The sequence below is a fragment of the Anneissia japonica genome, unplaced genomic scaffold (genome assembly GCF_011630105.1).
Source record: "Anneissia japonica isolate Jap-2015-1 unplaced genomic scaffold, ASM1163010v1 scaffold785_len581690_cov155, whole genome shotgun sequence".
Classification (NCBI taxonomy): domain Eukaryota; kingdom Metazoa; phylum Echinodermata; class Crinoidea; order Comatulida; family Comatulidae; genus Anneissia; species Anneissia japonica.
Genome location: NW_022739772.1, coordinates 429,708 through 456,525, shown reverse-complemented (window position 1 = coordinate 456,525; position 26,818 = coordinate 429,708). Strand labels below are relative to the sequence as shown.

General features: G+C 34.2%; 3 protein-coding genes across 5 annotated transcripts in view; 1 reads left to right on the top strand and 2 right to left on the bottom strand.

Moving 5' to 3' along the window:
• The window catches only part of LOC117118008 (tyrosine-protein phosphatase non-receptor type 5-like), a 78,907-nt gene extending 74,709 nt beyond the window's left edge, over positions 1-4,198 (bottom strand). The window contains exons 1-2 of one of the 2 annotated variants that reach the window (XM_033262505.1): positions 4,161-4,198; positions 3,516-3,746 (exon numbers count right to left, since the gene is read on the bottom strand). The gene's annotated coding sequence lies outside the window, so the exon portion shown is untranslated. Of the gene's footprint in view, positions 1-3,515; positions 4,131-4,160 lie in introns of those variants that run through there. The other variant, XM_033262504.1, reaches the window with a different exon arrangement.
• Positions 4,199-7,695: 3,497 nt separating this feature from the next.
• LOC117118004 (lysoplasmalogenase-like protein TMEM86A) lies at positions 7,696-14,786 on the top strand. 2 transcript variants are annotated; one of them, XM_033262499.1, is made up of 3 exons: positions 7,696-7,820; positions 9,053-9,172; positions 14,616-14,786. In XM_033262499.1, exons 1-3 carry the CDS (start codon positions 7,803-7,805, stop codon positions 14,769-14,771), a joined length of 294 nt encoding a protein of 97 aa, XP_033118390.1. In that variant the 5' UTR covers positions 7,696-7,802; the 3' UTR covers positions 14,772-14,786. The 2 variants fall into 2 exon arrangements, with proteins under 2 accessions (XP_033118390.1, XP_033118389.1); XM_033262498.1 differs by lacking the exon at positions 14,616-14,786 and having other exon boundaries at positions 9,053-10,269.
• A 1,226-nt stretch (positions 14,787-16,012) lies between these two features.
• LOC117117995 (serine/threonine-protein kinase tricorner-like) overlaps positions 16,013-26,818 on the bottom strand; it is a 48,627-nt gene continuing 37,821 nt past the window's right edge. The window contains exons 9-11 of the mRNA XM_033262490.1: positions 25,209-25,450; positions 24,084-24,268; positions 16,013-22,786 (exon numbers count right to left, since the gene is read on the bottom strand). Coding sequence (XP_033118381.1) covers positions 22,632-22,786; positions 24,084-24,268; positions 25,209-25,450 — 582 coding nt within the window. The 3' untranslated portion in view covers positions 16,013-22,631. The remainder of the gene's footprint in view (positions 22,787-24,083; positions 24,269-25,208; positions 25,451-26,818) is intronic.

Below are 26,818 nucleotides of genomic sequence, written 5' to 3'. Positions count from 1 at the left end.
TCAATGCACCAGCAAACAACACAAGGGTGATATTTGGCTTTCAAAATAAAAAAAATAACAAAAATAAAAAGCCTCCCTAATTCATATTTTTCCAGCTTAGATTAGGGTGATATACCATAATTGTTTTTTATTGGGCTTAATCAGTGGGAGAGTTCATAAACAGTGGGAAAGGACAGTAGGCCAACTCTTAAGAAAAAGTCATTGAATAGGGTAGTTTTGAGAAGAGTTCATGGACAATTCAGTAATTATGGGAAAAGGTGTGATAAGTTACCCTTGAGAAAGACTATTTCAGACACACAGTTTTTCTAAAGGTTAATGAAATTGAAAAAGTTTGAATAATAAATAGCTCATTTGTCTACTAAATTTAATTACTGTAAGTTTAAAAATTAATAAAATTATTACCATTATCAATATCATTACTGCACATCATGTTTAATTTTTATTCATTTATTATTAATTAAATTAATTTTATGATGAGCACATTTTTTAAATATTTAAAAAATATTTATTATACTGGATACAATTTCAAAAGATATAACAGTATGTTTTAAAAAGGGTTTGAGCTCCAAATTGTCTGTATTCTTTTAACACATTTCCGGCTCAGAACAAGAAATACTGTTAACCTAATCTTAAAAAACATTTTGTTTAACAATACAATGCATATTTATTAAAATATAATAAATGGAACTACTGTTAGTGTGTATGCCCAATTTGTTATGTTATGGTGTGTGCTATTGTTAGCTAATTAGCATATGAAATGTTATGGAAGTAGAAAATCAATAAATTGACCTCAGAATGACACCCTGGATGAGGCTATCTTGTCAGTGTGGGGTGTACGTCGCTGAGACTGTATAAATAACAGATCCTATATGCCGTAGAAATATTATATTTCTAATTAAAATTATTTAATATTATTCATTTCAAATATTTCAATTATATTCACTACCACTAGGGCTTTGTTTTTGAAAGGCTATATTCAGTAGCCTACATTTAATAAGCAATCTTAGATTAGCACATTTTTATATATTAAATTAATTTTTCGTATTTTGATGTTTTAATTTTTGTTTCCTAATTTGGTTTTTAAGTTTCCTTTTATTTTCTTTAATTAATATTATTCTTTGTTTAAAATTAGTTAAGTTTAATTATCATGTCTGTTACGGCATTGATGAAAAACACCATTAAGGTGATCAATTGATTACCATGGCTAAATAAAGTTTTTATTATTATTATTATTATTATTATACACCCAAATAGCAGTAGTAGTAAAACTTTATTTATTCACGAAGCACAAATCAACAAATACAATGTCTGTGAGATACCTTATTTACAATTAACAAATTATACGTAATGGTACATCATAAAAAGCAAAAGTTAAATGCCGAAATTAAATAAAATAGATACAAAATATAATTGTTAAAAGTACTGTATGCAAAAGTCGACAATTTTGTAAAATAAAAGTACTGTAATCTACAGTACACCTAACGAAGGCAAAATAAACTATGGAAAAGAAGAAAATCCATTCCACAAAATTAAACTGTAAATTATGAAAAGGAATGTAAAATATAAATAAAACAAGACAAGAAAACATCAAATTAAGGATTTATAGAATGTTCATACTATTAAACGTTGGTTTCATTAATTATTAGTACAAATGTGGTTTTCGAAAATACTTAAATAGGTAGAAGACTGAACATCAGGGCTCAATTTATTCCATTCGATAGCACCACGACTGAGATACTTTTTTTTTTGTAATTAGTCTTTGGTTTGGGAACATATACTGTACATTAAATTTTCCCTAACTCTTCTATACATTACTCATTTATTCCTTTTCCTTCATTCTCTTAGTCCTCAATTCTTTCCTTATTCCCACTTCAAATTCATTCATCTTCTCTCATTCCCTTTCCTCTTTGTCTCCATTCATTCTACTTAACTAATTTTCCTTCACTGTTCCTTCCATCATTTTCCATTACCAATTTTCCTTTTAAATTCCTTTTTCCTCAGTCTCTGTTACTACTTTCCATTTCCTTTTTACCATTCCTCTTATTACCAGGCTCACTTATTTTTTAGTATACTGCGTTTGCACGGATACACTAATGTTGTGTAAGTGAAATTCCTTTGTAAATGGAAATGTGTAAGGTTTAATTTAGTTCATTTCATTTGACAGGCACACCGAGTGCAGTGTTGACAGATGACCAATAGCTGACAGCACCATGTCCGATAAGAATAATTTTGACCTACTCTTTAGTTCTGCAGTATATCTATGCTTCTATAATTAGGAGCCTAATTATTTCTTTTCCATTGTCCTTTTCTCATTCTAATTATATAGTACATGATCACATGCACAATGCAGGCATGGAATTACCTTCAAAATACAACACTTCAATCATCATTAAAACATATGCTACCATAACCTAAATTTTGTTTTAAATTAAAACAGTGTACACTAAAGCCTGTAAAAGATGTACATAACGTTACAGGTAGCAAGTACAGTTATGACGATTAATAATGGATATATTGCTTTACCTAACCATAAAGACTTACTGGTATTTTAATAAAAATGATGGTAACTACAAATGACAACTATTTTTACCGGCCACTATTATTAGTAATGACATGGGTTTATTCAACTTGAAAAAGCAGAGTGTTGGGGAAAATTATTATTGTCTACATCTTACCCAGCACTGATCTGATATGGTTTCTAGGGGCAGAATACGGAAAGCAAAGCAAAATATACCAATATTTTGATTTGTACCTGTCTATACCGCCGTGCAGTTTAGAGAAGAGGACGGTGCAGGATGGGAAGGGTATGGATTTACGCTTTGAAGACTGGTTATACCGCCAAGCGGCTGGGAAACGCCTAGTGATTCAAAACCGAAAGAGGACGCAGTATAATTTAAAAAAAAACAATTTTGTGTTCAATTTCACTACTTGATTTGCAAGTAAATATCAATTTGAACACTGCACACAGCCCAGACTGTAAAGTAACGCCTGAGTGGGGAATATCTCCTCCGCGCAAAAAGTAAGCCTAGAAATCCGTTCGCACAATAAGGATCAATTTCCTTGCAGATTTTGTCAAAAATTAGGCTTTGACCAAATCTTAATATATAACCAATTTGTATGTATACGTACAGTAGTTACAATTCTCAGTTCTGTGCACCTATTTTCCTAGAAAATTTTCCGTGTTTAAACTTAAGCAAATTTGTATCATCCACGCAATAAACAACTTTTTGCCAACAACAACAAGTCTGGCACATGGTTTGTGAGAGAAGTATCAAATTTTAACCACTTGGGGTATATTATTATTAGGCAGTCATAACTAAACCACCTGCTTTTAGTATGACCTAACAATAACATTGCATCAACACATCTAAATCTTGGAATCCAATTTCTGCAGGCTTTTGGAGGAACGAACATAACATTAACATACTGTGTGCGATGTTTTTCCTAGTGCCGCCGTAGGCCTACCTGGGTAGGTACCACGTACTTGACCTAGACGATACAAACGGTTTCCTTACCTTAAAATTTAGAACAACCGGTATCAGAGTGTTTTATATCGTGTCCCTTAATCATGCGATTTGTAGAAATCCATTCACAACAATCACAGAGCCGCTCAACTGTCAAACGAGATGGTGCAACAGTAACGCCAGTCTAGCCTACCTCACGCCACGGTTATCCTTCCCCAGTGTGGAAATCCGTCAAAACCTCGCTGACAATAATGTGTTTGCTTGCGAGGTTGTACAGCTAGCCTAGGTAAATAAACCGATGAAAGTGGGTCAGAAATAATACAGCACTAGCGATAATTACCGTACCAATCTCACTTTATCTGCAGTATGTTCTTGCTTTTTAATTATCCCAGGTTGCTGTGAGGGCCTCCTCCTGTCAGGGAACGTCGGCCAATCAGTACCAAAAATCCCTACTACCGCATGTGATAGTCCGCAGCGCGCTGATCACCTGGCCAGCCAGCAAACACAAGAGCAGACAGTGCTAGCAAGCAACGCAAAATAATAGTCAGGTCTTTAAAGCAGGCTTATAAATGTGGCTAAATTATAAAATGGCTTGAATACTTAGCGCAGATATACAGCTACGCATTATCACTAATAAATCTTACGATATGGGAATAAATTTTATTTTAAAACTGAAAGAAACATTCAAACCCGTACCTGAAATAAACAAGACAGATGTTCTTTTTTTGATTGCGTATTGATATTGTCAGTGATAATTACTACCGGAAGTAATGACGTCATATTGTTTACCAACGTGAGTGTGTGTGTAATGGTTGGGTGGATCGATATACACAAATGAAAAACGTAATAATTAACCGAATCTCATCAGAAAAGGTATCCACTCTTAAGCTGCATTTTCTAGTTAAGCTTTAGAGGAAATGACTTCATATAGATTGATTAATTTTTAATAAATAAGCTTTCATACCCAGTATATTCATATGCTTAAGTTTATTTTAGCCCGACCGTTCGTTTCTATGCCGCATTCAGCCAAAGCTAAATGCCTGTACGTCTTCTTGATGGCGCAATAACAAAATCATTGTCAGTAAACGTATCAATTTTCTATTGCAAAGTTCCAACATAAATCGTTATAACTATTTAAGGAACCACAGAATAAATTTCTTTCAAGTATAATAAAGGATGGGAAAATAAACATGTGTGCGCGTTTTAATGATTGACGGGACGGACGTAGGCCTATAAAAAAGTAGGCCTAAATATTGAATATGAAATAGTATTGATATCAGTAAATACGCATAATGACGGACAGTTAATGTCCGCCATTAACTCTCTATGAGTGCAAGCGTGCGTTATAGGGCACACCAAAGTCTCCACACTATAATAGTGGATACAAAATGCGCACGATCGAGCTACCCTATAATAATTACAGTATACCGTTACTATGGATACTTGGTGATCTTGGCAAGCGCATTCATTGGGCTACGTCATGGATTTAAACATAGTAAAAATAATAGAAAACATTCATCTGTTTCATTTTTAATACGGTACCATATCGGGCAATTAGGCCAAAAAAGAAAAAAAAATCTTGTGTTGGCCACGTTTTTGGGAAAATCCAAAAAATTGGTAGGTCGGTAGGAAATTTTTTTGGAAAAAATTTTTTTTTTTTTTTTTTTTTTTTTTTTTTTTTTACCAATAGGCCTAATGTGTTTATGCCAAAAAGCAAAATACACAAACATACAACAAAAGACCATTTTTTAAAATTTACATTGCAGAGCAAATGATCACATAATACTGTCGCATCGCCTACCTTCCAGCAGAATAAAATACCGAACCTCAATTTCGTACATTTTGGGTCGATCGGGCGTGGCCAACACAATAATTTTTTTTTTATTTGGCCTTATAGGGCCTAACTAAGTGTAAATCATATGCCATATCGTAATGTACAAAGACGCGATCCCTCATTCCAATGTAATACAGTATCTGTTTAAAATATCATAAACGAGAACATAGTCATAGCGCCCCCTTCATTTTTGTACAGCGGGATAGCAAGGTACCGAATCGCAAGTGTTATGCATTGAGTTGTCCCGAAAAAGTCTAGGGTGAACTGACGAACCTCATTAATTGATTTTTGCATTCTTTTTCAAATCTAAAAGTATTTGTTTATCTCAATGATAGGTCTATTCTGATTCAGATGCCATTGCAAATGTTTAGAACTTTCGCATTTAGAGCAGGAAGAGTTGGGCTAAAAAAAATTGAACTTAAAGTAACAGTCTCATACACTTTTATTTTATAAGAACCAGTAAAAGTTTGCCCAGGCTCAGTGTTGAATCTACTCGAATCTATAAGATATCTACTTAAATAAAATGATGTGTTCACAATTTTTGCTGCAATAAAAACAAAATACAGACAACTTTCAAACAGTAATGGGTAGGAAATAGCCATGTAGTGTGCGCGCTTTAAAGGCCGTCGATTGCAGCATACGGTATAGAGGTATATATTAGCTTCAAGCTTATCTACTCAAATAAAATGATGTGTTCACAATTTTGCGGCAATAAAAAACAAAAATACGAACAACTTTCAAACAGTAATGGGTAGAAAATAGACATTTAGTGTGCGCGCTTTAAAGGCCGTCGATTGCAGCATACGGTATGGATGCATAGTGAAAATAATAATATATTTTTAAAAAATTCCTTTTGGCAATCAGAAAATACAAAAATACATTACAAAAGAAGTAAAACAGAATACAGAAAACTGCAAATAAGTCAATAAATTACAAGAAAACCTAAATACAAATAGGCCTATTATATTACAAATTTTGCGTCATTATGCGCATAATATATTCATATGTTTATGAAACACTATTAATATCATTAATATACGTATAAAGCAGGACAGGAAAAATGTCCGTAACGCACTTTGAGTGCAAGCGTGCATTGAGATAGACAGGCAAAAAATTATAAAATGCTATATCACACTACACCGGTGCTATGGATGCATGCGCGCCACTCGTACTATGGATACATACGCATACAATATACACACACGCGTCACTAGAGTATATATGGCCTAGTTTACCATGGATACACTATAGAAACGCAGCGGCAACTAATACATGGACAGGCAAGCGCACACGCGTCACTATGGCATAGTAAGTGCACCATGGATACCGTACATTATAGATACATGTGCGCAACTGGTCGGCATAACGACGCAAAGGTTCTAATAAAAATAAATAAGAAATAGTTATATCTTTTGTATTTAGAGCAGGAAGAGACTTTTTTAAACAGTCTCATACATTTTTTTGATATCATCGTCATAGTCAGCCGTGGTCTGTCCACTGCTGGACGAAGGCCTCGTCTCGATTCCAGAGGTCTCGATCTCTCGAATTGTTTGGCATATCCCCAATATTGTTGAATTTCCGCTCTCCATCGTTTCCGTTGTCGTCCTGTTTCTTTTACCGTCTGTCCAAACTGTCAGCCATGTCAGTGGCGGATCCAGAATTTTTCAAACAGGGGGCGGGGGGCACAACAGTTTCTAGGTAAGTGAGTAGCACATAACATTGATTTGCATTGACATTTTAAAAGTTTAGTGGATTTACTAAATCCGCCCCTGTCTGTTGTCTAATCTTCGGCTGATGTATTTTTTTTTTCTTTTTTATAAGGTTGAATCAGTAAAATTTTGCCTATAGGCTATATTCAGTGTTTTTTGTTTTTAAAATTTCAGGCTCAAAATGTTCTTATCTTGTTTTTTTTTACTCTGTGACATTTTTCAATGATAGAAAATCGTTAATGCACAGTTACTGTACTGTTTAATAGAGACCAAATAACATTTTTTACAGTAGGCCTATTTGTATACGAACCTTCTAATTTGACCAGGTAGACGAATAGGCTTCAAACCTAAAAAGGTTTCATGAATCGATTGGGTAGGTCGATAAGACTATCCTTCATTTTAAATGACTGAGGGATACGTTTGCAGCAGAATTATTTAACACATATTTTGTCATAAAAATGCCCAAAATCGCCTTAATCTTATTTCACTCGAATTAAAAATAAAAACAAGATTGGCCTTTATATACCTAAATAGGCCTATGCAATATATTATTTATGTTCTTCAATTTTTTTTCCACAAGCTGCCACACTGTAAAATGGTAGAGTCCGTAAAAGACCAGTCATGTGACAGATTGTGACGTAATCGCCATGACGTTACAGTGACAATGGTAAACATTATCACATGCTCACGGCGGCAGAATCATTGTTGCGCAGTTGTAAGGAAGACATATTCATTTATAGATTACACAGTTTTTACCTTGTTTTACCTTTGTACACAATATATACTATTAAAATCATGACGACTAATCGTTTGGTAAGTATTTTCCTTTGTGCGTATGTTTGAGCTGTCACAATGAAATCTAGATTGTTTTTTTTTTTTTGGCACGCAGCTGGGTTATAGACCTAAAATATTAAATAGTAAACTCCGTCGTGGTTTGTGTTTACGTTGAAGGACAAAAGACACGACCTCTTTTGCTGTATTTAGAATACAATTATTTATTCCGATGTATAGGAAACAAAACTGACATGACTCAGTTTATAAGAACTGTACTATATACCATGCCTATTTCAATTCATATTTCATTTATGTAAAATGTCATGTAAAATATAGAATACCCAAAACAAGAGTTTTCTTCTATCACAGAACACGATTTGGGTTATAAAAAATGTTTTGAAAACTATACATTACTAGTATATACCTGATAATTGACATTTATTGTAATGATTGTAATAAGTCCTAATAAAGCTGTGGAAGCACATATATTATTTTTATTAATTATTATTTGGTGTTACTGTATAATTTAACTTGGCTTATATAATGTTCAAAGTACATATGTATGTATACGTAAATATATGTATGTATTAATAAATACATTTCATATAATTATATGTTTATATGAATGCTTAATAATTCCGCACCTGTGGAGGGCCCACAGTGGTGCAGGACTCCTGTAGCGAAAGAAGCCAATCATTTTATCAGTAACATTTTGACAAGAGCGGCATTTCCGGCCATACCATATGCATAAAATTTCGAACCTCCCTGGCCCCCCTAACCCCCTATTTAAAATTTCTGGATCTGCCACTGCTGTGCTAGGAGGGGATACACCCCACATCGGGTTTGTTTGGCCTGGATTGGATAAGCCTACATAAATTAAGTTTGGACACTGATGAAATATGTCAAAAAACACTATCCTTTGGTCAAATGGCCCTGTGTGAGCCCCTAGCAGCTTATTATTTTTTTTAATTTTCTCATTGGGGAGGGGGGGACACCCGTTCCATACCCGGCTCCAGCCTACGTCCCTCAGATGCCGCTACGTGCCAAAGTACAACTATTACCCTGCCTGTGGGGGGTGTTGCACTGCTGTCACGGAAATCCTAGCACCGCTGTTGTGTGGTTGAAATGGATGTGTGCTGCTGTGGGACCTTAGACTCCTTGTCATGGAATCTGTGGCACTGCCGCTAAATACCACCGTAACATCAATTGTTTTTCTAACTTAATAAATTGTTACTGAGACTTAATTTCTGCAAACACTATTCTTTTTCTAGGTGAGATCTGTTGGTCCAAAACTTCTACCCTTTCTCATCAGCTCATTTGTGTATTTTGCGTTGCAGCCGCAAAAATGGGAGCCATCACCATACAGAATTTTCTTCAAGTGTCTACCAATTGTGAGTTTGTGTTTCTTTGTTCTGTCGTATTATTTCTCCATTAAAAAGCGTTATTCGTCACTTATTCTTGTTGGCCTTATTCTCTCGTGTTTCGGAGATGCGTGTCTAATATATTGCGAGAACTTTTTTATCCATGGATTGATATTCTTCGCAATGGCTCACCTTACATATATATTAGCGTTTGGAATATCGCCGGTCAAGTGGTCAGTCCTATGTGTCTGCTCGTTCCTTGGAGTTTTCACATACCTTTTTATGCTTCCCGGCTTACAAAATGAGATGATCTTTCTCGCCGGTTTATACATCGTTCTAATCATCACCATGGCGTGGCGTGCAGTCGCACGGTTACAGGTCTTTGAGAAGATGTGGACATGGACCAAGATTTGCGCCACTGTCGGCGCGATTTTATTTTGTATATCTGACTTTGTGTTGGCAGTTAACAAGTTTAGGTATCCCGTACCTTACAATACGGAGATTATCATGGGTACTTACTACACCGCTCAACTCGGTCTCGCATTGTCCGTTGTGGAACTTTCACGAGCTGAAGAAAATGTTGCTCTAAAAACAGACAGGGGCAAGAAAGTGGACTAACTTATACATCAATATTTTTAATTGATAATTTATTTGTGTTAAAATACATATAGAAGGGAGAGTACAATAAAAATTGGGGGATGTGGTCAAAGTTTATGGTAATAAATTTTGCAGATGATAGAAAAAAATTACTTTAAAGTTAATAATATAGATAGTAAGCATGGATAATTAAAATAAATAATTATTATAATTTTCTGTTACATAATTATTATTTTCTAAATGAAATATTTTTTCTATAGCTGCTATTAGAATCCCACTGAATAATACATATCGTAGGCCTATATGGAACATGCTCATTGTTATGCATGCTTATCGCTTGCATGTTATAAATATAAAATTACGAATGTGTTTTGTATTTAACCATTTTGATTTATCAATGTCTACCAAATTTCTTTTTTTAATATTAAATTTTTAGTGATTGTGTTTGCAATGTACAGAGACTATTGAGATCTTGTGTGTAGAGGAAATGATATGAGACACACTATACTGTACAGAATAATGAGGTTGTAGAGTGAGGTGAATCAAACAAGCTAGAACAAGATAATGTAATGCAACGAGCAATGCAAGACATTCAATCAGTATTACCTCTGTCTCTTATACACATCTAGATGTGTATAAGAGACAGATATATATGTATGTTATGAAATACAGTCTGTAATTTGCCACAATATATTTAAAATAATCAATGCAATGAGATCTTTTGGTCGTATACCTTTATCAAGTTATATGATAAATATATATTGTATAGAGATATATATATATATATTGTATAGATTGTGAAATGACTCACTTAAATTATCAAGTTATCAGATATATTTTTATCAAAGAATTGATAAAAGTTCATAGTAGCAATGATAACTATATTTGGTGCATTTATTATCTTGCCATCGATAGTGTAAACTCTCACAAGTTGAAAACAGAAATAATTTGTCTACCATTTCACAATCGATTCTTAAAAAAATAACTCATTGGTAGTCAGGAATGTCGAAATGGTTGCCTACCTTTATTTAAAAAATGTTTCACTTTGCATTGTCATTTTGTAATCGGGTCAGGTTTAGGCATTAGTCCGGTTAAAAAAGGATTAAATCCGTATCGCTATCAATTTTTTTTAGTCCAGGGTATGATAACAGTTTTTAAGGTATATAAATCCACATGGAATTTTGTGTTTTTGCTATCCTAAAGTTAAACCAATGTTTGTTAATACCCATTTTCCTATTACACAGGGTTTACAATTGGCCACTCAAGGTTGTGGCGATAAAAAGCTTATAAAGAGATAAGCTTCCCAAGTTTTGCTTGAAATGAGTCAAGTTAGAGCAAGTACGGAAGTGTGTGGTGGGTAGAGTTCAAAACAGAAACAGTGCCTGGAAAAATGGAAGTTAGCTTATAATACGCTTAATCTTATGTAAAAAGAATGACATTATATATAATTTTTTTTTCTTACTGTAATACTGTACTTCTGTACTTTATGAATTGTTTATTTTTATGTTATTTATCAAGTAGAACAAGTAAAGAAAGATATACGGTAGTACTGTATGACCAAAGGAACCATTTTGCAGAACAAGCAGAGCTATACTGGAAAACATGCTATGATAGTATCTGTAGAAAGGAGATTAGTTATGCTACAGAGTAATGCTAAAGACCGGATACACAAGTTCAGCAACACGTCGCTAAAAGTTAACTGTTGATTATGCTTCAAATAAAAATATATGAAAAGATCATTTATTTATAAGCAAGGTGAATGAAATATTATTTTATTTAATAAAATCTATTTTGTGCTTGTTTGTTGAAGGTATAATATATAATGCATAAATTTTAACCAACAATAATTGTATATATTTTGAGATATTTGTTGTGTCTAGGTTGTTAAGTACTCAACAATAATTAAAAATAGCATTAAATATTTTGTAGTCAGTATATTCAAAACTAAAGTTGAATTTCTGATTATTTAATTTTTTCAATTCAAATTATTATTGATTTTACATTTACATTATGTGATTTTATATTTATTGTTGGTGTTTATAATGAAGCTTGTTATAGGCATATAGGCCAAATAAATATAAAAGAAAGTTTTTTATTCTCCCCCCCCCCCCCCCCCCTCCACTGTTTGTGGGCCTCTGTTGTGTAACTTTGTTACACTAAGTACAGTATAGCATGGTTTGGTAGTAAAGTATATATTATGTCTAGGCTTGGTATAGCCCTAGATATGCAATAGTATTTGTGTGCTATAGCTGTTTTAGTGTTAAAAAACAAATTATATGAGAAACATATTCTCTTTTTTATTTGGCTGTTGTTATTGTTAGTGGTTATTTTTCTTGGAAATGCTACCTCAGCCTTTTGAGAATTACTTACATATTCTTCTATTATGATAATTGTGGCCTACACTTAAAAAAAAAAATTATATAAGAAATATGTTCTTTTTTTTAATTGTCCATCATTAGAGTGTTGGTTATTTCTTTGGAAATGCTACTGTTCCTCGGCATTCTGAGATTTATTTACGTATATTTCTATTATCATAATTCTGGTAACTTGTAGATTATTTTAAATTTTATTTCAAAATTTATAATATAATTTTAAATAATAACATTGCAGAAAAATGCTAATGTGTTGTACAGTATGGTTGTATGTAAGTAATGATATGTTTGGAACTTGCAGTTTTTTTTTTTTATGTAGTAGCGATCTCTTTTTGCTTTCAATGGATTGTTCTTTTAGTTTTTCGTTTTCGTAGCTTTCATCTCCTACGGGTGAATCAAACAAGCTAGAACAAGATAATGTAATGCAACGAGCAATGCAAGACATTCAATCAGTATTACCTTGATTTTCATGCACAAAAGAAAGGATTCTGATAGGGAATTGTCGATAAGTTATGTGTTTTTCATAGGTCTAATCTACGGTGATGTTTCCACAGATCTAACCTTTATCTCTACCATAGAGTCATGGGAAAAATATAGAGTGCACACACGGAGCCAGGTGCAACTGCAGGTTGTAGAATCCTGAAACATAAATTGGCCATGATCGTAGACAGAGTTTAGCTGGGCGCTTGTAGCATCGCACGACGGGTGTACCACCATCGGACGCGTCAAATCAAACTCTGCTGTCTGTGAATACTTGATGATGTAATGCTGTTTGCCGATTCTCGGTGGTAGTCTAAACGAATGGTCATTAAAGACGATCCATTGCACGCGCCACTTTGCGCTGCATTCCTCATGGAATTACATCAGCGAACAACCGTCAGCGCTTTGCCACAAGGACTTGTTATTTTTGCAAGCTTCCAAATGCCAGCATTAGAGTGCACTCCTACATTCTTATAACTCTATGGTCTTCTCAAGTCCTAAAAGTTCGCCAGTCATTTCCTTGCTTTAAGTTAAATTTCTTAATTTCCGATTTTGTTTTAATTGTAGTTTGCATACTCTTTATTATGCTTTAAACATTTTTGTTGTTTTTGTGTGTAGCTTTAAGCCCTGTCCTGTTGTATGCCCATATATAGTCATGATGTGCCTATATATAGTCATGATGTGTCTATATATGGTCATGATGTGATGTCATCCTGGCCAAATTTGGGCATGTCACACGTTCATTTCATAAAATTTAATAGTCATGTAGAGGGCCTTAGGCCTACAGAATGATATAAAGCTACAAGTTTATCAATTAATATTTCTTTTTTAATTTTAATATGGAACCGTCTCTGGATTATAAACAATAGATGAGACCTAAACACATTTCTTAATAGATAAAGGAAAGTTAGAGATGGAAATAGTTTATCATTTAATTAATATAATGGTTTCAAAGAGAAAATGGTGTATGAAAATTGTTTTAATGTGTAATATTAAAGCATTTTAATATTTATACTCACTTAACAGGTGGTTCACCTATTTAACAGTTCATGTTTTTTGTATGGAATTATGGATTAAATTCAGAGATTGTTAAAAACTATGGATAGTTCATACATTTAGAGGGTACAGTACTTAAATGTTTACTAAAGGAAGTATAAATATTTACAGTAATATACAGATGTAATGAGTTGGCATTAATTAGAAAGAAACTGTATTTTGGATACAATTTCATATTTAATCTATAAAATACTGTGATTTCTTCCTGTTACATTAGTCTTGTCTGTATGTATGCAACTGTTGAGTTATCTAATTAAAGACCCCTCCAATTAAAGTCCACCTCCAATCAAAGACCACTATTCTGTGGTCCCAAATTAACAAATGTCTTTTATCTTAATTATTCTAATTATGAGACCAAAGCTGCTAAAGATCATAGAAACCTCGGTCCCAGGAGTGGCGTTTAATTGGAGGGTGACCTATTAATAATAAAGAAATTAAATCAAATCAAAATGTCAATGACATTGTATTTTGGAATGATGTGTTGTCATACTGAATGCTCAGTACGTTCCCATTGTGTTTATATAGCCTAACCACATGTTATCTCATGTTTATAACAGATGATGTGTTTAAAAAAAATTGAGGATTCAGAGAAATAATAGAGGAAACAAAATTATGGTTTCCACGTATAAAGGGCATTTTAGCACGATAAATTGGCTTTCTTTTTCATAAGTAGTTGGCTACAACTTTAAGGCGTAATAGTGTACACTGCCGTGTAACTGCCGTGTAGTATAAATGCACAATTTTTTTTTTTCTAAATACAGTAAAGAACGACCCACCTTTTACCTCAGTAAAGTTGAATGTTGTTTATTGATTAATAATTATATTTCTTGTATATATTTGTATAGTTTAAATTTGATCTAGTTTTTATTCAGATGATCTTTATAGTGTACAATGTACACATAATTATCAATAAAGACTAACAGATGTAATAAATGTTATTGTGTGATTCTTGTTTTTCATATGATTAGATATTAATAAACTGGATTATGGATATCAGTACTTATATGGGCTTAAGCTGGAATGCGGAGACAGGAAGCTGTGGAGACACACCCCCTGATTGTGTGACAAATCTATTTGAATACAAGTATTGTACTTCACTAGCCATGTCAAAGGTCATTTGGTAATACAATTTAAAAATGAAAGACTACGTCTGTGGAAGTAAACAAGGAAACTATCCAACAATGCTTATTAACCACATTGGATCATAAAAATGTGGGATTTGTCAAATTGTCGTATTTTAAACACCAAGACTTTCTTTAGGCGTTTCTTTGGGTGCTGAAACATGTGTTGTAATGAAACTGGTCAAAATCAATCATGGCTGTGCTTTGTATAGTGTAAACTATACTCAAGTTTCTTAATCATTTGTTCCTATGAAACTGGTTCAAACCAAACAAGCTGTTCTTCTTGTGGCTCTAAACTACATTGGGTGCTGAACCATGACGAGTTTGGTTCAAATCAACCAAACACTCATGTTTTAACACTTTTGGTGCTTACCATGCATCCAAAATTAGCTTCATCCAAATAAGCCCTGTTCATGTTTTAAAAAAAAAAAACTTTTTGGGCGCTAAACCATGAGGTCAAAATGAACCAGGTTCAAATCAAACGGAGGGCCACACCCAAACTTTGATGTTTTCAGTGAGCTTCCAAAAACCTCTAACCACTGCTTTTACACCACTTTAATCTCAAGTTAATGTTACTTTTTACATATGATCGGTGTCGGGCCGTAAAAATCAAGGTGTTTTCTAGCCAGTGTTGCTTGACGGGCTGCACACATAAGGTTTTTAATTAATTTTCGCAGGCAGCAAATAAATCGCTGTCGGGCCACACTTTGCCCACCTGTGGTGTAAACTAATCTATATAATCTATTTGGCCAGGGGTGTTTAGAGGATACCAACATCTTGAGTCCTCCTAGCACTCCTCTGGCCATTTACTAATTTGGGATTTTGAGCCAAATACATAAATATATTCTGCACAGATCCTCAAACTGGCCACTTAAGAATTTATGTCATATTGGAACTTATTTGATCCTTATAAATTCACAATTCAATGACAAATATTTTGAATTTTCCCCCATAATTCAATGACAAATATTTTGAATTTTCCCCATTATTTGATACACTGTGAAGTACGATGGACCTTCCCCCAGCCATGTACCTTGGATATTGTTCGAAGGTCTCCCAAAACAATTTCGTAAAACATGCGTGGTCGGATGTTGCTCAAAATCTTTTTTCTTCCCAATAAATTGTAGTTTATCCACTGCAACAGATGTGTTTATAGGACATGCACGTACTCCTGGCTTGTTCTGAATGGTTAGTTGTATGAATAATTGACACTTCGGAAAAATAATTTGACAAATGACAATAAATCTCGACTTTTGAATAATTTATTCATTAGGCATCTCCACAAATTGGCAACTTTACATGCACATCATAACTTCTCTTATAAAGTGTTTTTTTGTGAATCTTAAATTTGTAGCAAAACAAAAAAAAAAATTGGCATCAAAATTAATATTTTATGAAACAAAAACCCCAAACAAATTAGCACTATTTGTTAAGAATGAAAGCAAACATGATCACAAAGCATGATCATAAAACATGATCATAAAACAAGATCATAAAATATTAAATGAGGAAAAAACTCCTATTTTTCAGTTAAACATTTCCAAATGCATTTATTCTCACAAGCGAATTAAATCATTAATAAAAGAACTAAGTTTAATAAGAACAATTTCTGTCCAAATATCTTCAAAGCATCTCTAAAATCTAATAAGCACCCCTACAAACCTAAATATTGCACGACATATCTGACGAGAATCTGACAGACAAGATATATGGCGCCACCTACAGTCACAGTGCACTTCACAATCACTGGTCAATCTGCAAGTGGACAACGAGCTACATCAGGTCAATTAAAGTGCAAATTTTACACCTACTCAAAAACTAAACATAATAAGAGGAAAACCATATATCAAAAGTTATGTAAAACAACCCGATAAAATCAATTACAAATTATATTGTTTTCTAATATGGCAGCGCCTGCAAATTATTTCCATAGTAAGCTTTATAAATCATGGTACCATTTGTAAATGGACATTATTTTTGGTTATAGGGATGTAGCCTTGGGGTACAAGAATTTAGCACTGTGGTACGGTAAAGTGGTATAGGGAAGGGGTTGGGAAAATGTGGCAGTAACAGCAGGGGAAGGGGACTCTCGCACTCTGATGGACAAGCTCCCTGTCACAGGTTGTACTACTCTTAGAACTGCTTAAAAATTGCACAAGTTCTCTATGTGCTGGGGAGGTTTGTCTCACCAGGGCATTTGTTGGTGGGCATGTTTCTGCTGAGTAAAAAACACGTGTTTTTAAACGGTTATTAAAAAACACGTGAAAACATACCTTAACCAGAGACCGAATGGGGACCCTTTGCCCCACCCAGAAATTGTAACCCCCTTTTTGGCAGCTTTGCTATTATAGGGATGTACCCATATGGATTATGACAATGGGGGTACAGTGCTATAAGAACATACTAATCATGGCTTAATTGTGTAGGGAAGTAATGGTCATGCCATGTTGTAAAATGTAGAGCAGTCAAATATTGGTACTAGCAGTTTAAGGTAGGCTATTAAAGCAGTGCATAAATGCTAAACTTGTATCTATAGAAACACATCATGTGCTAGTTTTTGTTGTTTTTTTTTTCTTCCATTGTATTCTAATTTCAAAATGTGTTTTCAATACCTGGTGCAAGCAAGTTAATTACTATACAGTACATCACATGTTTATGCTATTGCAAAAGTTCAAAACAGTGAAATATTTTAAATACCACTCAAAATTCAAACTAAATTTAGGAGAAAAACTGTGCCAAAAATGTTAATGGCCATATTAGTACAGTGTAATGTATTTTTATAAGTGTACATGATAGTTTCAAACAGTATACATATATATTAATAATGACAATAACAATATTTTCTCATCTTATTGTATCTCACAAATATTAAATAACTTGTGAATAAATGTTGAAGTGATATGTGATGATGATGCAGAGGCCACGCCTTCAGATGACAATCACAATTATTAATCATTTAGAATGATATAATGTAGATATGGTACAACATTGAAATATCAATAAACAACACATTCTGTGTACTTAACGTACAAGCACTGAAGATAAATCAAATATAAAAATATCAAATTTTTCAAACTAGAAATTAAATTAAAAAGAATAACGATGTAGTTACGTTCACATTAAACTCAAAGAAAAAAAAATTATATACACTATGACAAAATGAATTGGTTTACAAATGGTGTAAGAATAGCCATTACATAATTATTATTATTAATAATAATTAAAATGAAGTTGGTGTTTGTTAATTCAGTCTCTCAAACCAAAATACAATTAAACTCACAAGGGCCGAAATATTTTTTAAAAAATTAATTAAAAGATATAAATTCTGCATTTATTTGTAATGAACCATCTTTCTCTGACAGTCTTTGATCTTGTACCCATCTTTATATTCTAAACTATAACCTCTCAACCAGCCAACAATTTATCTATATAAATGTGGCAACGCCACAGGTTGACATGATTAATTTTAGCATCCATATTTATAATTTTATGTTATAAAAGAAAACATCATGAATATGCCTTCATTGATTGGCTGTTATTTTGCATGCAGACCAACTTATTTTGCTCACAGGTTTGCAACGCAGAAGCTACACTAGTGCTTCAGTGGGTTCTGCTTTTTTTCGCACGAGGCTGGTAGCTGATCTAAATTCGCTTTTGCGTGCATCGTACATAATATGTGTACTGTGCACGTGAATATGTAAACTTGGAAAAATGACTATTGTTATAATCTGAAGACTTTGTAGTACCGGGTAAACTGTTTCTTTTAAATTCACGTCACTTCTCTATTGACGATTCTGGGATCCTCATTAGATATTGGCTTTCCACCAATCACATCCCTTTCATAAGAAACCAGACTAAAAATAGAGCTCATTCAAGGAATTCAAACCAGTAATGTAAGCAAACTTAACACCAATCTTTGGCAGGAAATCAACAAAGAGATATAAAGATACGGAAGTTGATACAACATTGGTGATCAGATATCTTGTTCTTAACAATATATAAGTTCAAAATAAAAATCTCAGATCATTTGCACTTGTTATGGATAACTGCTTGACACCAATTAAAAAAACAACAAAAAAATGTAACAAAAATCCAAGATATTTAAAACTATTTCTTATTCTGGGTTATGAACACACTTTGCAAGTATTTTATAGATTTACATATTTGTACACATACCACACTGTTAACATAAATTGAATTATTGTAACCAAGTAATTTTTTGCTTTATATACCGATTCAAGGAGATGAGGTGCTTTACATAATTGTAACTTCAAAGACAACAAATTTCAACAATCTAGGTTATATGAAAGATATTGAAACAAACAAGAACAGCCCGAGTTGTATTTCATATCTAGTATTTAGTATCGTCTCTATGTACACATGTTATCCTTAATTTTATTATATATATATATATTTATAAATGTATATACCTAATATGCTAAGCAAGGGTCAAATTGAAACAAGATATATTCACATGAGATGTTAAATAAAAGCTTTGTTTGAGGAGAATAATGTTATGTTTTTAAGTTCTCTTAAGCCTGGAATACACTATCAGATTTTGTTTGTCAGATTGAATAATGTTTGATAAGATATTGCCTGATAAACATAGCATGGAAAGATGGCCATCGGATTATTTGTTTGAACAGATATGTCTGTTAAACAAGCATACACTTAAATTTGATCAAATATTGTGTCTGTAATGTACAAAAATGTCTGCTCAGAAAGATTTTGCCAGATTTAATAATGTTTGATCAGATAATACCTGACAAAACAAAGCATTGCCCAACTAATATCAGACATTGGATTATTTGTTTGAATAGATATCTCTGTAACAAGCATTCACTTTAAGTCTGATCAGACATTGACAGTGTATGTTGTTTCATACATCGCTCATCAAACAAATTGCATTTTTCAATGTACTGAAAGTTAGACACTGCTGGTCAAATACTGTAAAATCTGGAAAAAAAATCTGTAGATTATCTTAGGCTTCAATTGTTTTATACATCTGCCTATCTGGAAGGGTCGCCTCCTTCAAAAGAAACAAAATGTTTATTTGTACCTATTACACAATTGATGTCTGGTTGTTCTACCAACTGAGCTACATAACCAAGATTCTATACTAACATCCTCATAGTCAGAAAATGTGTTTTGCAGATGATGAACATGAAAAATGAAAAAAAAACAAAAAAAAACACATTAATATAATTGATACCATGTGGATGAGTGTGAAAATGGACTTGGTGATTCATAACCAACAGTCATGCTCAAATTCTACAAAGCTTTTAAATCAAAGGATTTTTTTAAGCTGCCTATATGAAGTATCACAGTTCACACATCGAGTCAAAAAAATATTCATATCTCTGAATCATAATGTCTGTAAAATAATCATATACCCCTGAGCACAGTCTCGCAATCCCTGAAATCTCTCTCAAGTTTAAATCCACTAACAAACGCCATTCAGTAAATTCAGAGAATAGTCAAATTATTATGTTTGGGATATATCACAATATCCACAGAGGCTTTAGAACACCGCTAACTGCTTTGTTGTTTTCTCTTAGGAAGAAAATCATAGCAGAGCGAGTATATTAACCTATCACTGGATTTCCTTTAACACTCTCACAATCTATATTTATTGCTGTTTCATACCATACATACTGGTAGCCATCAATATTTACATATTCTTGTCCATGGGATTTTTAACTACACTGTCATACTAATACTCAAAATCTGATAGCATTGTAAGGTTTGAAATTGCAGGTGAGTAACTGTCAAGGATTGCTAAACCAGATAATAATATAAAGGCTGGAGTGAATGAGCTGAAATAAGGCCACTAAACTGCTACAACAATAACAAACATGCATAGACTATGGGAGGGTTAGGTATCAACAATGAAAGGATTTTTCACTCTATCCTATCCTATTTCTCTTCCCTCTTATCCAACCTTCCCTTCCTTACTTCCCTCCCTCCTTCCACCTAGAATTTAGAGCAAGCCTGGGAAGACACTGCAAGGCATAACCACACCGTTACTTAAATCACGATAAATTGCCAAAAATACACTTTATTTTTACTTTTTCTATATTTATATACATATATATTGTGTTTAAACTTTTTTGAAGTTTTTTTTCTTTGGCAACAAAAACAAATTAAGCAGATGAGGATATTAAGGCAGGATATGCTTCTGATCATGTGACTAACCTTATTCAGAGATCATGTGACTTATCCATATTCAGAGATCATGTGACTAACTCATATGCAGAGATCATGTGACTAACCCATCAGGTGATATTTAGAAAACAAGATTGGGACACTGTAAATCATTGTCATGCATTCTTGCAATATAGGTAATCCCTACTTAATGTGACCCAGTAGATGGGCTGAGGTGCTAAAGGACCTCACCACACAAGTGTCAACACATATCTTGTCTATAGACACTCCAAATGGACAAGTTATTATATAATTAAATTACTCTATGTATGAATATTGACATTGTGGTTGTATGGAAGGATGATGATGATGATAAGCATGATTATGATAATGATAGCAATGATTATGATGATGATAACGATGATGATGATGGTGACAAAAAGGAATTGTAAAGATGAGTAGATAATGTTTAATAAAGATGCAAATCATGATAATGTTAATAATAAAATTCCATAAAGTGATCACATGTGAACACAATGATTCTGAGAACAGCAGCCAACAATGTCCTTAAACACGCATTATTCAAATTTCTGTTAAAGAACATATCCAAAGCCAATAAGCATTTTAGCCTGCAAAGGGTTATCATTGTACACAATATTCTTTGACCTAACATGAAAAAAAGAATGATATTGTATAACAGCTCACACATCAAAAGCATGAATTCTAATACAGTAATTGCCAAATTGATATACCTCCATAAACCTAAGCTGATACAGCCTAAAAAAAACAACAAAAGAACGACAAACGATCATCTTATAACTTTGCATTGAATAGTTAAGAGGAATGATTGCAGTCAACCAATCAGAAACTTCAATTTCCATCCACATGACTTGCATAGACAAATTCAGTCTGAGAGGAATTCAATCACTTCCATCAATATATATATATATATATATATACTGCATATAGCTATATTCCCTGCTTGGCACTGTCGAGACTCAAATTTTATTTGACATGTGACATGCCCAAATATGGTCATGATGACATCACATCATAACCATATATAGGAAAATCATGACTATATATGGGCATACAGCAACAAATTTGATAGTGTTGACTAGACCTTATACACTTAATCTTAACATGCTCCATGCAATCTTCTTTAGTTCCGATAAAATTAACCCACCCACCACCAAATGTTGCACACATACACGCAAGGTAACCATCAGTTCCATTGCACGTGGACACGTACGTGCAAGGCATCAATAACTTATCATAACACGTGTAAATGTACGTGCAAGACATCCGATTCCCCTGCCTTAAAGTATGTACACATAAGAAATTATTCACCCCCCTATAGAATGCGTACAACTAGAGGCAAGATCACATTCATTACCCCCCTCACACTAAATGTACACGCAAGACATGTGGTTCCCTTCCTAGCACACGTGCACATATACATCATCATCCCTCCTGTGCACACACAAGATGTTTTTTCCATTTAAACACATGCACATATAATATCTAAGATATAACTCTCCTAGCACATTAACACCCAATACACCACAAAATGTTGTCTTATCTTTAGTTCTTTCCTCTACAAACTAATAACTTTCAGAATGAGAATCATTGTAAGTTTTTATTTAAATAAATTTTTTACGCTAGAATAAAACCTCATCTCTTAAGTACACTGTGGTTCGGTCAGTGACTGACTGGCGTCTACCTGAAGTTATTGTGGGAGGCGATACTAGCCAGCATTTTAGGGTGAGTGGAGCGCTGCGCTCCTCGTTGAGTTAGGCCCTCGAAGCGTTTGAAAGTGTAATTGATAAACACCCAGTCTTTGTAGTTATCGCCTTCCTTATGAACAGGTGCAACTATAATGAAAGAAAAAGATGATTATATTTCATTATAATTATTTCTCTTATTTCATTTTATTTTTAAAGTACGTAGAAAAAAGATATCAAGAGAACAGTGATGTTTAATGTAACGGTAGAGTAATTTGAAACATAATGATGTTGGTGATGATGACGATGATAATGATGACGATGAAGTTATGATGACTATGATGGTGGGAATGATGATGATGATGATGGTGGTGGTGATGATGATAATGGTGGTGGTGATGATGATAATGATGCTGATAATGATAATATGAGCAGTGATGTTTAATATAATGATAAATTAATTTTAAACATGCAGTGCTGATGATGATGATTGACAAAGATGATGATGCTATGTTGACAACGATAATAATGGTGGTGATGATGATGATGCCAATGATATCATGATGTTGCTTATGAAGATTGTGGTGATGATGTTGATGGCACTGTGATGATGAAACTTGTATAGCTTGTTGCCTATGACGATGATGACATTGTTATGATGATGATTATCATATAGGAGATGACTGTGATGTTGATGATGACATTGTGATCATCATGACTATGATAAATGAGGTAGTAGTAATGGTTATGATATTATAATGATGGTGACAACGATGGTAATGACAGGGATATTGATAGTGGCGGTGACCAAAATTGAGATTTTTGTTTATATATAAATTTCCTTCAAATCTAACATTAAGGAACTTATACGAACAGATGTTTGCCCCACCTGACGTGTGATATAAGTACTGAATGCTTGGTACGTTCCCAAATACTTACGAAAAAACTTCTCGTAAGTGATTCGGGTGGGAATCGAACCCACGACATCCAGGTAACTAGCCTGATGTCTTAACCACTACACCACTAAGCTTGCGCTTTGTGCCTAGTGATGAATCCGATCCCCTAGTAGCAGTGGTAGCAAAACGCCATCAGAATAACACTGCCGACCCGCTGCTACTTGGGGATCAGATTTATCACTAGCCACCAAGCGCTAGATCAGGTCTAGTGGTTAAGACATCAGGCTAGTTACCTCAAGGTCGTGGGTTCGATTCATACCCAAATCACTTGCGAGATGTTTTTTCGCAAGTATTTGGCAATGTACTGAGCATTCACACGTCAGGTAGGGCAAACATGACTTAGTTTTATTTCTTCTCATGCAAAAACGCCATCAGGATTAAGGAACCTGCTAGTAACAATGTTTGGTGCTCTCTAAACAAAATGGCATTTGCAAGGGTTGAATACATGACCCTGGAGCACCATTACCAAACAACCATAAACCGACACTCACTTGGTTTGATTTCAATATCTGGAAAGCTATCAAAATTTGATGTATCGTCAAGACCTTTGACATCGATTGCAATAGGTGAGGGTCGTTCTCGGATGTGTTCCCAGTCAACCCCTTCAAAAAATGGATGCGCCTTGATTTCAGCGACTCCATTCTTCCCAATACGTCGGTCTGCTTCGCAGCATAACCTACGAAAAATTGTAAAAAAAAAAAAAAGAAAAAAAAACATTTTAAAATCAAATCTCTGTTTTGTGGAAGGCAATGGTCATTCATAAAAAAATTTCTTAATAGAAATATTGTACCATAAAAAAATTCATATCTAGTTTATGTTTAACAAAATTTCATATAACAATAGAGAAATTTAGAAGCAGCTTGATGTAATCACACAAAACACTACACTTACGTCAGTTACAGTGCAGCTGGTTTTCACTGGCGACCACTTGAATCAAATGTGCAGTAAAATGTGTATGTTTTACCATTAGCTAACGGTAGATGCCCAACTCGAATTATGATGTAGCTAAGCCTTTTAGAGGCAGTTTGGCACAGCGGTTGAGGTTTGGGCTTTCAATCATAAGGTTGGGATTTTGAATCTCCGCTGTGCAGATTCGCTTGTGTCCTTGGGCAAGGCACTTTAGCTACATTGCTTCAGTCCACCCAGCTGTATCAATGGGTACCAGCAAACTGCTGGGACTAACCTGCGACGGACTAGTGTCCCGTCCAGGGGAGTACAACTCTCATCCGCTTCACACTACAAAAACTTGGGATAAGCTCCAGCCCTATGAGCCCCAGTGGCTCGCAAAGGATTTAGTCTAGTCCTTTTATACAGGACGGGAATGAATAACACCACTTGACTTGACAATATGGCATGTTGTATTTGCGTTAGGAAGAGGCTAGTATGAACTATGAGTTAAAGTAGCTCCTTTACGTGTCATAATTCATTTTTGCCGTACCTATGTTCCTTTTGAAATGTAAAGATCCTCATATATGCAGCCTGTTATTGGCTGTGATGTAGAAAGCATCGCTTACACCTAGACATCCCTTCTGACCTATTAAAAGGACTTTTTTACATGCAACTACAATATGCATTCTTTACAGGGAGCCCTTTAATGGCTATGAGAATAAACTAACCTCAAAATCAGATCTTTCGCCTCGGCTGAAATTGGATTTTCTGGCGGGAAGACCAGCGTATCCTTCCAGTTCATTACTTTATGGTAGGTTTCTTGAGGCGACTCAGAACAGAATGGCGGGAATCCTATTAACATCTCGTACATAATAACACCTAGCGACCACCAATCACACGCCTGCGTATAACCAGTCTGAAGAAACACCTCCGGAGCGATGTAATCCGGTGTACCTACCGTTGAATATGCCTGGTGAAAGAGAACATCATAGAAACTTAACATACTTGAAAAAATGTATAATATATACAGTACATATTTGAATGGCTGAGATTAGAACAGCTGAACAGTAAGACGGGGACATCGCAATGTACAGCCATAGTATCTGTCTGGTTTAAACCGCTCACTCGTCTATGGTTCTGGTGGTGGAACAAGTCTTCTCGGATAAAGACTATAAACTGTAGGCCCAGTGTACAAAATTTGGCTCATGTGCACTTTAAATAACCCAGTACACGTTTTGAGACGAATAGGGGGTTTCCCCGGTGTACTGGTGCATACTACCCCTGTTGTGGACAGACGAGAGTAACTGGTACCAGTTTACCGGCTGGCTCAGACACGAAGAGACGCTTAGTGGAGAAGCAATTTATTGTACGAGCTAGTTCGGCACCTCAAGTGCTTTGAGACTTAGCTGTAAAGCACTAATAAAAAATTCTACCTACATTACAGTACATATAAAACTAAAAATGACTTGGATTAGCACTACAAAAGCCAATCTGACAACATAAGTAAAATAACAGACATTTGGCGACATTATCCTAAGGCCTTTATCCTGTGGTGGATCAACAACAGGTGATATAGATATATTTATACCATATTAAATAATAGTGATCTATCAAGCTATGGGGAAAATTGTCTGTTAAATTTTACTAATATTTTTAGCTTGTCTAAAGCAGGTCTACACTTTATAATTTTGTTTGTCAGATTTATCAATATCTGATCAGATTCTGTCTGATAGTGTGCTTGCTAAGCTTTGCCACTAAAAATTTTGTGTGACAACAAACTGTGATATGCCCATATTTAGTTGTAATATGACATCATCATGCAAATATATACACCCTATATAAATATGGTTTAAAAAAACAACAAACCATCACACAAATTTGTCATATAAAATTAATAGTTTGGACAGACATTTACAGACATATCTGATCAAACAAAGCAAGGCTTTCCGTGTTTGTTTGAAGTCAAACAATGCCAAACAATGCTCCACAATACCAAAGTTAAACTAAACACTCTTGGGTCTGATAGACAACAAAATATCTGATAATGTCTAAAGCTAAAACCTGTTCAGACATGGCTGTTTTTGGTCAAACTTTCCATTCACCTGATCAGCTTGACCAAAAATATCCAGTGTGAACAAGCCCCTAAAACATTCTCCTTGGTAAAATTACCTAACTGTTCAACCCAGAGAATCAAACCCAGAGAAAATAACTACAGTGTTTTCCACCATGAAAATAGGCTGAATAGCTGTATTATGTGAATTGACAAATTTCATCAGGAACTTCATGCGCTCATCAGTTTTGAAATTGTAATCATGTACATTTGAATGTACGGTATGGT